Genomic DNA, 16,671 nt, shown 5'->3' with positions numbered 1-16,671 from the left:
CGCTCATTAGCACCCCTGTGGCTGCTAATGAGCGACATAGTGGCGACTCCACAGCACAGCTGGGTCCAGGTCCCCGCTAACTCTGACCTGGCAGTTAATTCACACCCACCAGCCCGAAACAGGTGCTCTTCTCTGTGAAAGCTTCCTTATGGATCATGCAGCCTGTGCACAGACTTGGAACGTTTACTTTAATTTAAAAATCAGTCCTCAGACAGTCAGGTGTAAACAGTGCTATCATTCCAGGACTATCTTGATATAATCGTGCCTTCTCTCCATCTGCTTTGCAGGGCAGAGGTGGTGCTTGGAAACATCATAAAGAAGAAAGGATGGAGGTATGATGCACACTTTAATTGAGTTTGGTGTATTTTAATTTCCGTCCCAGACAGCCTACCTAATCTTGTATCATCGCCTTCCTTGCACGTATTGGGAGGCTGTGTGTTGTGAACTGGAGCACGAAGGTACAGGGATGAAAGATTAATGTGGGCAGCTGTGCCATGCCCACACTCCTGTATCCCTCCTCTAAGACCCTAAATAATAGATGAACTTCTAGTGCCTTGTCTGCTACTTCGTCGGCCGAGGATTAGCATTTGTTTAGCTCAAGTTATATCTGATCAGGTTATACGCTAACAAGACTCATTCACTGGTTCAAGCCGAGTTCTGGCCCAGTCATACATGTAGTGGAAGTAGTGTGACGTTGAAATATTAATGTAGAAATGCAGGAGATCTCTAAGGATGTGTCCAAGCTTTTAACCAAAACTTGTACACAAACGCTACAGTATATTATAGTGTGGACTGAAGATAACAACTCCAGTGCATCATGCTTTTCTTTTGTAATTCGCCATGTTTGTTTGGCAGGTGTTGTAACAGATGTGCTTTCACTTCCCGTTTTTAGACGCTCAAGTCTGGTGATAACAACAAAGATCTTCTGGGGTGGAAAGTAAGTTTCATCTGGTTGCCTCTTTGACTCAGCCTGCATGCCCAAATGAAAAACTATCCTCCTGTGTAATTTTTCCTGACTTGTTCGATGCTGATGCTCCTGATAATGGGTTCATATGTCATCCGAACCGATCTGTTGTCAGGGAGTGTAAATACAGCTGGAAACGCTCATATTTCACAAAGATTAAAATGATATTATGTTACCATTAAGGGGCAGGTGCGGTCATATTTTAAATAACTGTTCATGACACAGCATCTGTTTTGTTTATTATAGAGCGGAGACTGAAAGAGGTTTATCCCGAAAGCATATTATAGAAGGTAAGTAGCGGCTCTACATATTACTGGATTAAATGTTGACACTGCAACAACAAAATACTTTCTAATTAGTTGCTTTGGGTCATGGGAATCAAGGCTGCATTTTATTAATTGAAATTCTCTTGAGGTTATTAAAGTTGTCAAGAAAACTTTTGGGTACATTAACCCAGTTAAAATAAACTGTTTGAAATCCCCTCCACTCATTTTGCATGTATAATTTAATAATGTACCAGTCACAACAGAGCTTCACTATCACAAACTAACTGTGGTGCTTATTTTCTAGGCTTAAAAGCCTCTTTAGAAAGACTGCAGTTAGACTACGTGGATGTGGTTTTTGCGAACAGACCGGACCCTAATACACCGATGGAAGGTAACGATTCTGCCGCCTTTTTATCATGTTTTTTCTCATGTTTTGTCATACTGCACTTAACAAAATGCCTCCTCTCTGTCTCTATGACTACAGCAACATTAAGACTCGGATATACAAACCTCTTGTAACTGAAATATCTATTTTTAAATGCTGCATGTTGTCCTGGTGCTTCCACCTCCACAGTCAGAATGAGGATAGATACTGATGCGGGAGATCTTTAAATGGCAGAGTGTTAACTGTGTGTGGGCTCAGCTGGTCACACAGTATCCATCTGCTCCCATGTCAGAGCTCCTCTTTGGGTTAGAGTTCGGTCAGAGGTCGTCTCTCCCGTCAGTTTGATGCTTCACTGGCTGCGACTCTTTCACAATACTTCAGTGTCTTGTTAGCAGAAGTAGCTGGTGTTGTCTGATGTAAAAGTCAAGGCGATTCTTTTGCCCATCTGCCCTTTTAAAGATTGCACACAGTTCATGTGGAGTGTATGTCTTCAAATCTACAGCGGTCAAGCCATCTGGTGTGTTTTATTTTGGCAATAGCTGAAGGGGTAAACAGGGTGAAGAGGAGGCGAACTGCTGCTCTCTCAGTTTACAGAGAAAACCTCTCAAGCCCAGCACCCGCTCAGCGATAGGAGGGTTGATTCGTTAGACAACAGTGGGGTGAGGAGATGGATGGAGAATATTAAAGGTTGATGCACCCCTGTTTTATTACACCGCCGTGCTCCTGCTCTTGTGTGGGACACCCCGATCGTTATCGGACATGTTTTGTCTGCGGTCCAACAAAATGAATTTGTCACTTTGACCAATGAAAAGGCGGAAATTACAGCCAGGCAGCGTGAGATTTCATTCGACAGCACAGACAAGGTCAGATATGGCAGTAAAAGGAAATTCTTACCTGATGGCTTTAAATAACATATAGTGATGTGTTGGCACAATAGCATGAGATAAATCTCTGTAACATTCAGTCAGCACATTAAAGAGAAAAACAGTCTTCTCTGACATATTTATTAACCCTCTGTGGTCCAACCACATAGGCTGAGGTCCAGTACGTCGGTCTACAGCAGATGCTTTGTGTGCGACTAAAGATTTGAGCTGATACAAATGGCTGCCAGTCATCTTTTATTTATTTTCAGTAGATTCTTTAGTTTTTGTACATCAAGGAAGAACAAATTCTTGTGAAATTTTACATTGATGTCATTCAAGGGCCCCGTGCTAAGAGTAGATGTCAGCCTCATCAGAACGAATCACTTACCATTCTGATTAACATAATCAGCATCTCCTCTTCTCTCCTGAATGCCCGAGACAATTTGGATTGCAAATGATAACAAGAACATCTTTTCTAAAAACACATAACCAGCAGATACATGTACAGTAGACTCCCAGGTCAGTTTTTGGTTTGTAGCGTGCTGCAGAAAACTCAACCCGATTGTACGAGTGCCGATGGTGTTTTTAATATTATCGTATATGTGTAATTGCAGAAACGGTTCGAGCAATGACCCATGTGATAAACCAAGGCATGGCCATGTACTGGGGAACATCCCGCTGGAGCCCAATGGAAATAATGGTGAGACTCAGTGTGTCAAACAAAATCAGGGACACAGAAGTCAGCATTTGGAAATATGATTTGAAATAGTTTTTCTATCACAAAGCTTGGAATAATTTCTGACTTCTGTTTCTCGTCTTCATTTTGGGGTTTACTCAAAACGTTTACATTGTACTATACTGTGTTATATAAGCCTGATTGTGTCGATTGTTTCTTTCTTTAGGAAGCGTACTCGGTGGCACGACAGTTCAACCAGATTCCTCCCATCTGTGAGCAAGCTGAGTACCACATGTTCCAGAGAGAGAAAGTGGAGGTGCAGCTACCTGAGCTCTTCCATAAGATAGGTGGGCAGTGACGCATTTATGGCTCCAGACAGAGAATTAATCGATACGGGCAATATGGAAGTTTACACACTAGTTTAAGGTTTTTACAACAGACCTAGGAGGAGTTTGACACATGGACACTCAAACCTAAATTGATGGATTATGGCAAAAATGTCTTATACATACAGTACTTTATATGCACTCTTATTCATCGTCATGTTACTAAGTTTTCAAAGAAAACAAAACTCATCAGCTTCCTGTTTGAATTTTGGAACTGTCAATTCGTGATGGTTTATCCCTTTAAACGCTAAGAAGTTTCTGGCTTTGATCGCATTTTTGCTCAGTGTGGACTAGTTTTTCCACTGCAATATACAGTCCTGCTGGTCAAAAATGTAATTTGTGCAGTGTAACCAAAGTATAAAACCATAAATCACAAGATGGAGAAAAAATGTAGAATTTCATACAGTATTTGTTTTACAAAAAGAATGAAAAACCTGCAGTCAGCAAGTACAACATTTTTCAGTGCCTACAGGTGGTACCAGTACTGAAAAATGGTAACTGTACATATATAAAGTGTTTTGATTAAATCAAGGCTTCTAAGCTTAGATTTGGTTAACTTTTCTGACGTAATGACACATCACAGATGAGTAGTTGAAGGGCTGTTGTAAAGTTCCAAATCTGATTATTCTTTCTGTTTTTGCAGTTTGTTTCTCTTATATAATTTTGGCAGAGACTATATACCTTTCAAAACTACTGGTGGGTTTTGGGGTTCAAAGGGTTAAGTATCAAAAATCTAAAATTAAGTCAAGACTGTACCTGGTTCAGATATTGTATATGTGGTCACCTACCAAACCTAATAGTACAATCAGAAGTCTGCAACTTTGAAGAGTGACAACCAACCATTATAGAATCCACTTTAACTGGATTAAAACTTGTTACGAAGACATTTCTCTCTGTCTTTCTACGCCTCTTTGAGAGCATGAGCTGCTGTGGGTCAGTGGTGATTTTGATGACATGTCTGTTGTCAGGTGTGGGGGCCATGACGTGGTCTCCACTGGCCTGTGGGATCATCTCAGGGAAATACGACGGCAGGGTACCTCCCTACTCTCGAGCATCTCTGAAGGTAGACACACCTCGCTGGCCTTTTCCCGTCTTTACCCCACTCTGATCATCTGTGCCGCTTTCACTGTGCTGTGTTTCCCTACTGGTCGCTGGTTGTTTGTTGATTGTGCGTTTGTGTCTTTCAGGTTCTGTAACTCTGTGCGCACCATAACTGTGTACCTGTGCGTTTTCAGTGCCATGCTGATGCCATGCACTGCGCACCTCTCCACAAGCAGTGCTGTTCCACACTGTTTGTCAGCTGGTGTCAGCTTAATGCATTTTAGTGCACGCACATGAGCACACACCATACATGAGCACAAAACACATAGCCAGTAATAACAGCACAGCATGAGTGCATACCAGCAAACCGCTTTTAATTTGATACTATGGATACCAGCACTTTCTAAACCAAAAACAAATGCTTTAATTAGAAAACGTTATTTCAGGCAACTCATATGCGAAGGGAATTATTTAGATTTTTCCCATCGTCTAAGCATAAGGAAACAAAAAAGCAATTTTAACTGAACATTAATGAAGAGTAGAGGCAGTTTTCAGGATTTAATCCAGTAAACATTCAGAAACCCTGAGGAATATTTAGCTTTGAAGTAACAGATTAACTCAGCAACCGCACATTATCCTATATGTCATATTGTGTTGCTGGAACAGGTTTTAGCATTTGACATCAAGACTTTGAAAAAGAAAGGAAGTTTTTAGTTGAAAACAACTGAACACATAAGCTCGCACCTGAATTTATGCAATGTTGTGTCCCTCTGTGGTGGAGTGGCATGTTGTGTTTCTGTGGATTGTGTGTCTGTGACTTAGACCTCCACTGGTTCATGAAATTAGCTCTCCATTTTGGTGTTGTGCAGTACCTTTGGTGACTTATGTGGAATGTGCTGTTTCCTGTTCGGTTCAGTGTTGCCTGTGGATGTTTGTGGTATTTGGGCTCTTTAATTCAGTGGTTATTCTAACCTGGTTCTAATGTGTTACTAATAGCAACTTTGATACTATTCAGTTTTGATAGCTAGATATTAAAATTTCTTTTTGTGTCAGCTGGGCACAGATACGATATATTTTAAACAGGTCTGTTTACATAGAGAATTTGTCTAATGTTTGTAACTGTGTGAATGTAATATAATCAACCTAATGTTCAGTATTTCAAAAAGCGTAGCTGGAGCCATGTTGCCCTGGCTGAGGTGTAGACAGCAGGAGACAGAGTCACATGTTTAAAAACAGGCCCTGGTGACACAGGAGCTGCAGTGCAGCGGTGTGAGCAGGGCTGTGTTTTTGAGCAGGTGTGCTGTGTTTTCCACAGGGCTACCAGTGGTTGAAGGACAAGATCTTGAGCGAGGAGGGCCGGCGTCAGCAGGCGAAGTTGAAAGAGCTGCAGGCAATCGCGGAGCGGCTGGGCTGCACTCTGCCCCAACTCGCCATCGGTACGCAGATACACTCTGCCGCTCTCTCTCTTTCTGTCTGTCTGTCCGTCCCTCTGCCTCGGACGGGCCGAGGTCAGCACCGCTGTCGCAGCTGTCTGGTTTCACTATTGGATGTGTCGTGTTGTCATGTGTGTGTCTGTGTTGCAACTGCTGTAGGTGAAGACATACGTGGGGAAAAAGAGACACAAGTTATACTAAGTTGGACAGTGAGAAATAAAAAAAAAAAACTTAAATAGTGTATATTGAAGACACATGATCATATAGAATGTGCCATCAACGCATGGAATGCAAACATGTCCACAGTGTATATTTGCGTACATATGCGGGTCTGAGGTTTTTCCCATATTTAACAGTTTCCAGCGTCAGCATTAATATAGTGTTGCAGACATAAATCCAGGGAGTGACTGATATCGATTCACTGCCGGGGCAGGAAAGTGAGAATGTGCAAACCCCAGAGACGCAGAGTCCTGCAAAGGCTGTTAACGCGACAGACGTGAGCTACGCAGCAAATAAATCTGGGGGCCGGTCTCCTATCTCAGCGCAGATCACAGCAGATTTTTCAGCCTTGCAGTAATACAGTGCCATAGATTAGGTTTCACGGCCCATTAGTGGACACCCTCAACTCTCCCAATTACCATAAATCCTTTCAGCGCTCCTGAAGGCAGCACAGGAGATTTATACGTTCCACGTAGTCCTCTAGATCACTGTGGCACCCCAGCATTGAATAAAACTATATAACAATGACAGACTCCTTCCTGCCTTCGGCTTGATAGCGAGGCTGGTGCTCCTGGAGCAGGTGGTAAATTCAGGAACCACACTGCAGCTGTGAGTGGGAGAACAGAGTTAATAGATCCTGTGGGTATCTCAGTGGCTTTAGGGAAGGTCTACTCGTGTGTCAATCCAAAAGGAAGACCTTTGACTGTTGGTGGAAGATTTATTTTCACAGCAACATTCTGCATCCCTTCATGCTGCAGTCTTCTCACAAAGCTATTTTTCCTCAAATGCAACAGCATTCGGTGGAATTGCGTAACACAGCTCACTGTTATAATAGCAGCACCAAACAGGGAGGGTCGTTTTTGTGCCGATTTGTTCAAAATGATCACAAAGAAAGCAGGTTTCTTGCATGTTATTAAAGGAGAGGAGTGGTGGAATTATTTTTGCACTTGAAGACAGTTTTGAGGTAGTTACTGGAGATTTTCTGCTTTATTTTATGCTTCTGCTTCACCACATTTATTTCACACAGGGATGCACTGATCTGATAAGGAGCAGCTCAGGAGAGATTCATATCAAATTCATCTAATGCAGTTCTGTCAATGTGATTTTAGAATTGTGTTTCTTCTGTCAGTCACATTTATGTTCCAACCCCAGGTGACACATTTTCTACTTAAAATTGTATGCCATGAATTAAGGCAGTGAGGTTTACAGATAGAAATTATCTTGGGGATACCCTCAACTAAGGTGTGAGTAGAAAAAACCTTGGATTGATGCATTGACAGTTTCAGCAAACTTAACTTTGTAGAGGAAAAAAAGATGACTGATTCTTCATAAAGTGTTGTTTTTACATTGGATTATTCAACAGTATACAAAATATAGAGTATATATACACTAGTGTTCAAAAGTTTGGGGTCACCCAGACAATTTCATGTTTTCCATTAAAACCCACACTTTTATTCATGTGTTAACATAACTGCACAAGGGTTTTCTAGTCATCAATGAGCCTTTCAACACCATTAGCTAACACAATGTAGCATTAGAACACAGGAGTGATGGTTGCTGGAAATGTTCCTCTGTACCCCTATGGAGATATTCCATTAAAAATCAGCTGTTTCCAGCTAGAATAGTCATTTACCACATTAACAATGTCTACACTGGATTTCTGATTAATTTCATGTTATCTACACTGAAAAAAACTGCTTTTCTTTCAAAAATACGGCCATTTCTAAGTGACCCCAAACTTTTGAACGGTAGTGTAAGTTGGTAAAATTAGATTTTTCACAACCATGTTAACATTTAAAAGCTGCATCTCATTATATATGTAGTTATAGTAATATTTTTATATGGTGTTATGTAAACAAACTGAATACTTCGTGTTGGTGTGATGCGTGTGTCATCTGCTATAATGTCATATGTCGTGTGGATTTGATTGCTTTGACATGAAAATGAATGAATTGTGTGTTGTGTTGTGCGGCGTGTGAGTCATGTGGGTTCTGAGCTATTTCTAGAGAGTGTGTGTTTCGTGGTGGTGGGGGTGTCATCATGTTTACTGGTCTCCTGCAGCGTGGTGCCTACGGAACGAGGGGGTGAGCTCTGTCCTTTTAGGGGCGTCCAACACCGACCAACTGATGGAGAACATAGGAGCAATACAGGTGAGGCCACAAAACGAGTGTTTGCGTGGGTTTTTTTTTTGTTTTTTTTCTTCTTCTGCAGAGCAAATAAGTGTAATTTGTGAAAATGTGACCCGACCTGCTTCATCAGGCCCGTTGTTCGTGCCTTACAGTCCGTAACAGCAGCATCCTCTCCTGGGTACAGCTGGGCCTCTTGGGCAGTTTGCTGCTGCACGCTTGGGTGCTTTACTGTACCGAGTTAATAAGGTCAGAGAAGTATCGGTTGCCAAGGGGATTGGAGACGAGCTTACGGCCCCTTCTTCTTCCCCTCCTGATAAGATGTACTCCTTAATGGGGTTTTCAGACCGGTGGGGTTTTACGTCCTCTCCTCACGTTCTATCTGGCCTGCAGTAAAGAGCATCCCTCCTTTATTCTGATGCTTTGTGTACACTGTGTGTGTGTGTGTGTGTGTGTGTGTGTGTGTGTGTGTGTGTGTGTGTGTGTGTGTGTGTGTGTGTGTGTGTGTGTGTTAGCACATTTGATATTTCAGTTTTGAAATGCTATGCTCACATTTCCCCAAGGCTTTGCATTTTTCCTTGTTGCCAGAATTTTATATTACAGAGCCACAAATAGACACAGTCCTTCGTGGAAAAAGAGTTTCTTCCATTAGTCCACATCGTTGAGCGTTTATTTAATCTCTACATTGAAGGAGGAGAAAATTTGTCTTGAGCAAATAGTGTTTTATATTATCTACATTGGAATAGTTCCGGTTTGATTACATGGGAGTGAAATAAAACTAATTTGTCCCATAAAAGAGCCTGGAAATCCAATTACTCACTTCAACACTGACAGTAACAGTAATCTTACAAATTTAATAAGACAGAGGTATAACATATGAATTCAAATATTTCTTGTATTTTTTTATTGGAATTTTCTCCCTGAAGGTTTTGCAAATTTTCAGAAATTTGGGGGGGGTTTTTTGCTGAATTTTTGGATTTTTTTCAGACAAAGAAACAATATTTTTTTGGGTGCCCATAAGTGAAGACAACAGGAAGGTTAAAAAAAGCATCTAAGAGTTTTTAGAGGCCATCTAATCCTTTTTCTTTCTCTGAGCGTAGATGTGAGATAGAGATTTTAAGGGAAGCGAAATACAATGTTACGTTTAATTACTTTTCGTGTTGACTGCACACTGGCTTTACTTTGTGGCGTTGGTGTTACTTCTATTTTTGAGCTCCTCATATTTGTCTAGGATTATAGTTTTTTCCGGTTGTGAGAAATATGCGGCTCTGGACCTGTTCGTGTTTGGAACTGGCCATGTTGTGCCAACGCTGCTCAGAAACCCTGAGAGAAACTGAGGGACAGAGAAACTAACAGAGACAGAATATGGCCACAGCAACTAGAAGTTTGGCCAGAAAACCTCGGAAGCATCCAAGAGAAGTTTGTGGTGCAAAAGAAACTCAGAGGAAGGATTACAGTCTAAAAAGGAAAACGATCAACAGCAAAGCATAAGCATGTGTTGGGAGTGTGAAATTATTCTCGCTGCCAGAAGGGAGAGACTTAAGTTCCGCAGTGCAGACTGAATGCATCTGCAATAATCAAACAATATAATACAGAACACTGTGACAGAACTTTCTGCAGCATAACGACAAGTTCCACTGCAGTGATTTCACTGTGCTGCTGTTGTTAATATTTTAGGTAAAGTGTTTTTCTTAGAGTGAAATATTTTACCTTGTTCTTGCTGCTCCTTTTCAGAAAAGTACAAAAGCAAACTCAAGTATCAAGCTGTTAAATTGTTAATGTTAAGAGGCTAAAGTCACTCACAAGTTAGAATCAAACTGTATATGAGTTCAAAAAACTGCCTACTTGTACACTGACTATGCATGCGGGGAATGTATTCACCCTCTGTGTCTGTCTGTCTGTCCGTCCTCTCACAGGTCCTTCCAAAGCTGTCGTCGTCCATCACACATGAGGTGGACAGCATCCTGGGGAACAAGCCGTACAGTAAAAAGGACTACCGCTCCTAACGTGCGGCACTGGCCCGCCCGGCAGGGCTGCAGCCGCGGTGCCCCACCTTTGCCTGATCCTCTGTTTGCTTGAGCTTTTACTGAGTGAGACCCTGGCGCATGAGTCTGGCCACACCAAGGCCACGCAGGGCACCTCATTTAGAGTTACAGGGATAAGATAAGAAAAAGGGGGAAAAAATACAGTCACCTCCATGGGAAGCGACGGGATTGACAAAGAAAGACAAAAGCGGAAGAGAGGTTAGGGATATGCGCTCATACTTAAATCAGTTATACATTCAATTCAGCTGAACGTATTTTAAAACCATAGAGAAAAATACCTTTTTAAAAAAAATAAGCACATGCTTGCTTGGCAGCCAGATTTCTCTTTTTTTTTTCTCTTTAACTAAAACCGAATGCAACTAAAAGGAAGATGAAGTTCATACTGTATGAAATACGAGAACTACTGTTGCACATGTACCATAGCCATGCATTTGTTCCTTGGATGTTCTGTTTACAAACACCTGTGTACTGTACAAGTCCGTCAAAAGTTTCTCTGAAAGGAAAGTTTGCGTTGTCGACATTACCAGAGCCTGCTCGAGGGCTTTAACAATTAGCACTTTAGTACTGTCAGTAAAGGTGTTGGAGGACAGTTTTCAGGGGGGAGAGGATGGATACTACAATAGTCTTATCTCACAGTCATTGCACTATAGAATTGCATCGCCTCTTGATCAGTCCCTCCCGTCATCCTCCCTCTGTGTCTTCACTGGCAGTGCACTTGTCCAGCCTAATGCTCCGATGCTCCTGCTGGCCAAACGTTGAGCTGAAGTTCTGAATTCAACAGGACTGAGGAGACGAGAGAAGCTCCTCCATCCTGACCAGTCAACCATCCGTCATGATGGAGCTTAGGAGCTTAGGCTGATGTGTCCAGACAACTCGTCTGCCACTGAAGAGATGAGCTGTTTATTCATCCCTAACAGTAGGAACTGTAGTCGTGTTAAATCAAATGCAGTGTCCTGTTTCACTGTGCTCCCCAGCCGCTGTTCTTGCTTTTTGTCGGGGCTGAGGGTTTGCTGTATAGGAAGTGGTCATATCAGTGCTGGCTCCACATCTCATGGAAAACCTCTCCTTGATCAAATTTTGTTCAAGTATTTTGCCTTATTTACAGTTGCATCAAGCTGTGCTTTGGGCTTTGGTGTAGACGAGCAGCTCCAGAGCTGCCTCTTTGGCCGGCTGGTCACATGTGCCCAGTGTAGACGGGAACGCTGACTGGTGGAAGTGGTGTCTGTTGGTCCCGAAGTGGGAGGAAGGAGTTGTGTGTCCAGTTAATCAGTGAGTGGCAGCAGCTCAGGGAACAGAGCGGGTGTGTTGGCGTGCACGTGGTCAGGAGGTTTTATTTGGCCGTCTGTCTTTCTTTCGTGTGTGGACGCTGGGGAGGACCAGTGACATGTTAGCGTGGCTTGAGCCAAAGATCTTCTTCATCTCTTTTAGACGTCATACCCCAGTGTTTCACTGTCTCTTCCTGCAAGATTATAGAAATCATGTTGAAGCATGTGCGGTCCAGCTTGTTATCTATCTATGGTATGGACTTTACTCCATATATATCTTTACTTGATCAAGCTGTTATACTAGTTCACAAATATGTCCTTCATATACATAATGCATAGTACAGCTAAGTGCTTTAGGATTGGTAAGGTTCGTTTGAGGTGGCAGATTACCTGAGACACGTCAGAAGTATTATCGCAGACATTTTGACGCCACCCTATATCATTTTGTCCTTCAGGTGCTCTCTTACTGTGATTTAAGCACAAGTGGATAGCATGTGATACATCCTCTAAGCATGGACCCTCTTCACCCAGCCTACAGTACCTACAGGACAAGCAAGGTGATGCTTCTCAGCTTACTAACACGTGTAGATAACAAATCTTTACTAACAGCTGATAAACTGTTGATTCTTAGCAGAAAAAAAAAACAAGTGCAGATTAAGAAACTGTCATCTGAGTGCAAATGATGTGAATGAGACGTAAGAGCTCCTCAGCTGAAGTGGAGGGATAATCAAGGTGAACATCACTGTGGTGTTGGTGTGGATGAGGTGTGCAGTCTGCTTCAATGCTACTCCTAGGTGATTTTTAACAACAGCTAAGTGATCAAACATCTCTGCTGTTAGTCTTGTGTGTGTGTGTGTGTGTGTGTGTGTGTGTGTGTGTGTGTGTGTGTGTGTGAGTAGGGGGGGACAACTAAACAAATCCCACGCTTTAGCCTGTCGTGTTAGTTGATCCCTGTATAAGTTTGATTTGCCGTGTCTTGTATGTCTGAGTAAATAAAAGTGGCGCAAGCCGACGCCGTTTTCTCAGAAGAAGAACAAAAAAAAAGATAAACAAAGAGCATTTAGTTCATTAGTCTGTGGAGTTCCTGTGTCTTAATATTTTCATCTGCAGGGAGTCGAGTAGAAGTCTGAGACTTTAAAGGAAAAAGCTGACATCTTGAGAAATGTGTTTATTTGCTTTCTTGTCGAAAATTTAAAGAAGGTTGATGTCATGCTCATATCTATCTGCTAAGGATGACCACTGACTTTTCTAAATCTGTCTTAAGGTAACAAAAGTCTACCTGCTGGCATCTGTAAAGCCCAGAGATCAACACATTATAGCTTGTTTGATTAATCCATGTGAAAACCAAAGTGTAAAAGTAACAATTTGGCCTTTTACATGGTGTTATCTAGCAGACAATCATTTGCCTGCCGAGTCTTGAAGTTACCATTCACAGCCAAGAAATACTCATCTGCTGTGTGCAGGTTTGATTTCTGTCTAGATGTATTCCCAACCAGTCATTTTCTTCTGTGCTTAACCTGACTCCAAAGTTACCCAATACCACACAGTTATCTTTGCAACACCTGATCATAACCGAACATTTAAACCAAGTGACGATGACCTGACAATAAGTAACTGCCTTGTCTGTCCACTCTCGTGCATCAAGCTTGTTTATGCTTGTGTGAGACACTGATGTATGTGATGTGATCTTCCGCTGTGCAGAGGATTGTGGGTCAGAATAACCAGAAAAGCCTGCTGGCTTTAGTACGGTACAATAGGAAGACATCCTTGTATTGTTGGAATACTACATTTGACATGTTATGTAATGGGACGTAGTAAATGTTTGTCTGGCATATTATATGTTTAGTAAGGTAGAAGGATATTTCAGTGCACCCAGCATATCTAGTGAGCTCTTTAAATACAGAACATGTGCTGTTCTGCAACCGTTTTGGCTTTGTATCTACAGGGGACAAAAATACAAGTATATAGTGTTATTATTAGACCTAATGTTGCCCTCATTTGCTTTACAGCTTTTGACCTGTTCATAGCCCCCCATAAAATGGCAAATTCCTGCCTTTGTATTGATTAAAAAAAAGAACATATGACATGTTGGCCAGTCTCCAGTCTTCATGCTAAGCTAACCAACCTGACTACAGTCTGTAATGTCACATTTAGCAGACAAACATGAGGCCGGCATCAATCTTCTCATTTAATTCCTGGCAACAACTTGAATAAGCGCCTTTCCTAAATTGTCGAGCTTTTCCTTTGGATTGTGTCGCTGTGCGTTTTGTTCGGCCATCAGTGTTGTTTCTCGCAGCGCTGACCTGCTCAGCGTAGTGTGAAAAGGTTTGCACACATTGTAGAAATACGTTCATGCGTTGAAGCTGATGTGCATCTGTCTGGTGTCCTCACCCGTGTAGGAGAAATTAATGCTTTAAGAGGTCCTCGTTTCATCATATTTGCTGTTCTAACATTTTAATGACTAGTTCAGACATGAAACAGACCCACAGATGGATGAGAGCTTATTTTACAGAAGGTTCTAGGTTATACAGAGAATATATTTTTATGTTTTAGCCTTTAATGCAGTAGAGAGAATTAAAAGAACTGTTTTTATTTTTTTTCATCATGCTGCATTTTTCCTATCAGTATTGTATTGATTTGATGACTGACAAAAAGAAAAGCATTTTTTTTTGTTCTGTTGTGTATGCATTATGAGGAATGCTCGAATGCAACGGTGGACTGAATTCACTCTGAAGATGACATAGTGAGAGCCTGGTATCTCCTGTACATACGTTGACCTTTGTATATATTTCTGGTTGTGATCACCTCTGCCTTTTCTCTTTTCATTTGACTTTTCTGTTGCAGGCGTTGCTATCTGCACTGTGCTTGAATCTGAAATTTAGACAGGATGTACAGCTTTGATCTTCAATGAAAATGAAATAATGATAAAAATAAGAATGGTAAACAAATCCTGGAAGTGTCTGTCTTTATTGGCATCGATTTGCAAATCCTCCTTTTGGGTTTTGATTTACGATGGTTACCGGAATTCGTTGAAGCTGCAAAGTCGCTTTAATCCAATGAAAAACAAAGATGCGTTTTAAACTGTATACACCCGTGTGAAATATAAATATGAAGCAATTTATACACAAAATCAGTTCATATGAAAATAGAAGGTGCAAATGAATGCTAGCTGTGTCATGTTAAGCCATTTATATTGAACTGTAACATTCCAGCTGTTTGTATTTAGACTACAGAAATGTTCTTCACTGCGATGTCAGGATCATTATAATCTTTGTTGCCCTGTACAGTAAAGCACCGTAGCACCATTGGACTCAGAGTCATACTTCATATTGTACAGACTGAAAAACAACTTCATAATAATGAAATATCGTTTCAAAAAATGCCTCAGTGTGAGAAGTTTCATCATATTCAGTAATATTACCAGTTTCTTTAAAAAATTAGAGATTATTTTATATACAGTACCCGTGAAAGGTATTTTGAGGAATAAAAATATTACATACAATGTAGCGAAAGTGCAGTAAACACACCTCCGCTCTTCTGACGCTGCACTCTGGGTGTAGATTTTTGGAAGTAATTCTTATCCTGAAGCTTAAAGGTGTTTCATGTTCCATTTTGCGAATCCCAATCTAGCAGTGGTGGGAGGCTGACGACACCAACTAGAACAGTTCAAAGGACACTTTGGCATTGGAGGAGGGGGGGAAAAGCATCATCCAGCTCGGCTCGAAATATAGAATTGCAGTTCTCATCAGAGAGTCCAGTTCCATGAATCTTCCAGCTGCCATCGCTTTCACTCACTTCAGTCACTTCAGTATAAGCTTTCCCTTCGGTCCCGGTTGGAATTTGTCAGCTGCGTGGAGCCGCTATAATGAGTTGTTGTGCTGCGAGTTTCCTCTGCTGCTCCCAGAGGTGAGACGTGGGGGTCCACCTGAGGAGACGCACACAAAGTCCAGCTCAGCAAACACAACATTCATATTCAGTCAGAACAAAAAGCCACACCGAAGGAAAGTGCAGCCTCTGCAGTTCAGCCGCACACGGACACTAACTGAACGCTGTCAGCACTTACACCAGTTATTTACTCTCATTGCACCAACTCAGCATAAATGTCCCTTCTGCTCTGACTCCAGAGTCAGCAAAGGCCGTCACCTGCCGTCTGTGTGGATGCAGTCATGAAGTAAGAGTTAACACAGCAGGGTGTGTGTGGTTTTTTTAGTCATTACTGCACCTTCCTGACAGGAGAGTCCGATCCAGCTGTGCAGGCAGATGCAGCGGCCGTTGCGGCGATCGCACTGAGCTCCGTTCTCACACCTGCAGGTCTCTGAGCAGTCTGGCCCGAAACGGTTCACTCCGCAGTCTGACACAGAACAGAAATGTGTTTAATAAAACTACACAGTGCTGAAGGAGCTGTTAAAATGACTTGATCAAGCAGACGATTCAGCTCTCATCCTGTTTTATTCACTGATGTTTTCAGATTTCCCCTCATCTAAGGATGTTTCTGGTTTCATTAGACACACTGTGCTGATTAGCAATGTGAGTCACAGTGGTGGAAAGCAAACTAAATATATTTACTCAGCTGCTGCACTTACATACAACAAACACCTACCCAGTACTGCTACAATTCTATCACACAAACAGTGTGATACCATTTACTCCACTACATGCATTTGACTGCTAGTTGCTGGTTACATTACAGATTCAAAGTTACTCACACACCACACAGGACCCACATCAGAATAAACTTCCCCAGCAGGATATAAAGTAGTTAAAGTGAAATATAATGTCTATTAAAGCACAGTCACCTGCAAAAGCAGAGTGAAATTTATGGTCTTGCTACTTCAGATGTTTCAATTTGAGATCAAAACATGACAAAGATAAAAAAAAAAACTTTCAACTTACACATAAACAAATATATTTTTAAGCTATTCCTGTATGAATAAGGTGTAATAGCTAATGGAAGTTTTAATTGTAAAACTTCCTAAAGTAGCAAGAGCATCAGTTTCCCACT

General features: G+C 41.6%; 2 protein-coding genes across 8 annotated transcripts in view; one reads left to right on the top strand and one right to left on the bottom strand.

Annotated features, from left to right (window-relative positions):
* kcnab2a (potassium voltage-gated channel subfamily A regulatory beta subunit 2a) overlaps positions 1-14,617 on the top strand; it is an 89,758-nt gene extending 75,141 nt beyond the window's left edge. For all 6 annotated transcript variants that reach the window (XM_023288556.3, XM_055010444.1, XM_023288557.3 and 3 more), the window contains 10 exons: positions 288-332; positions 893-937; positions 1,211-1,254; positions 1,535-1,621; positions 3,093-3,178; positions 3,381-3,501; positions 4,509-4,603; positions 5,897-6,017; positions 8,295-8,383; positions 10,276-14,617. In XM_023288556.3, coding sequence (XP_023144324.1) covers positions 288-332; positions 893-937; positions 1,211-1,254; positions 1,535-1,621; positions 3,093-3,178; positions 3,381-3,501; positions 4,509-4,603; positions 5,897-6,017; positions 8,295-8,383; positions 10,276-10,365 — 823 coding nt within the window. In that variant the 3' untranslated portion in view covers positions 10,366-14,617. The remainder of the gene's footprint in view (positions 1-287; positions 333-892; positions 938-1,210; positions 1,255-1,534; positions 1,622-3,092; positions 3,179-3,380; positions 3,502-4,508; positions 4,604-5,896; positions 6,018-8,294; positions 8,384-10,275) is intronic.
* The window catches only part of megf6b (multiple EGF-like-domains 6b), a 70,970-nt gene continuing 68,916 nt past the window's right edge, over positions 14,618-16,671 (bottom strand). For both annotated transcript variants that reach the window (XM_035956473.2, XM_035956474.2), the window contains 2 exons: positions 15,892-16,020; positions 14,618-15,594 (listed from right to left, as the gene is read on the bottom strand). In XM_035956473.2, coding sequence (XP_035812366.2) covers positions 15,530-15,594; positions 15,892-16,020 — 194 coding nt within the window. In that variant the 3' untranslated portion in view covers positions 14,618-15,529. The remainder of the gene's footprint in view (positions 15,595-15,891; positions 16,021-16,671) is intronic.

Source organism: Amphiprion ocellaris, chromosome 5 (genome assembly GCF_022539595.1).
Source record: "Amphiprion ocellaris isolate individual 3 ecotype Okinawa chromosome 5, ASM2253959v1, whole genome shotgun sequence".
Classification (NCBI taxonomy): domain Eukaryota; kingdom Metazoa; phylum Chordata; class Actinopteri; family Pomacentridae; genus Amphiprion; species Amphiprion ocellaris.
The sequence above is the reverse complement of the archived record's forward strand: the minus strand, read 5'-3'. Positions and strand labels throughout refer to the sequence as shown.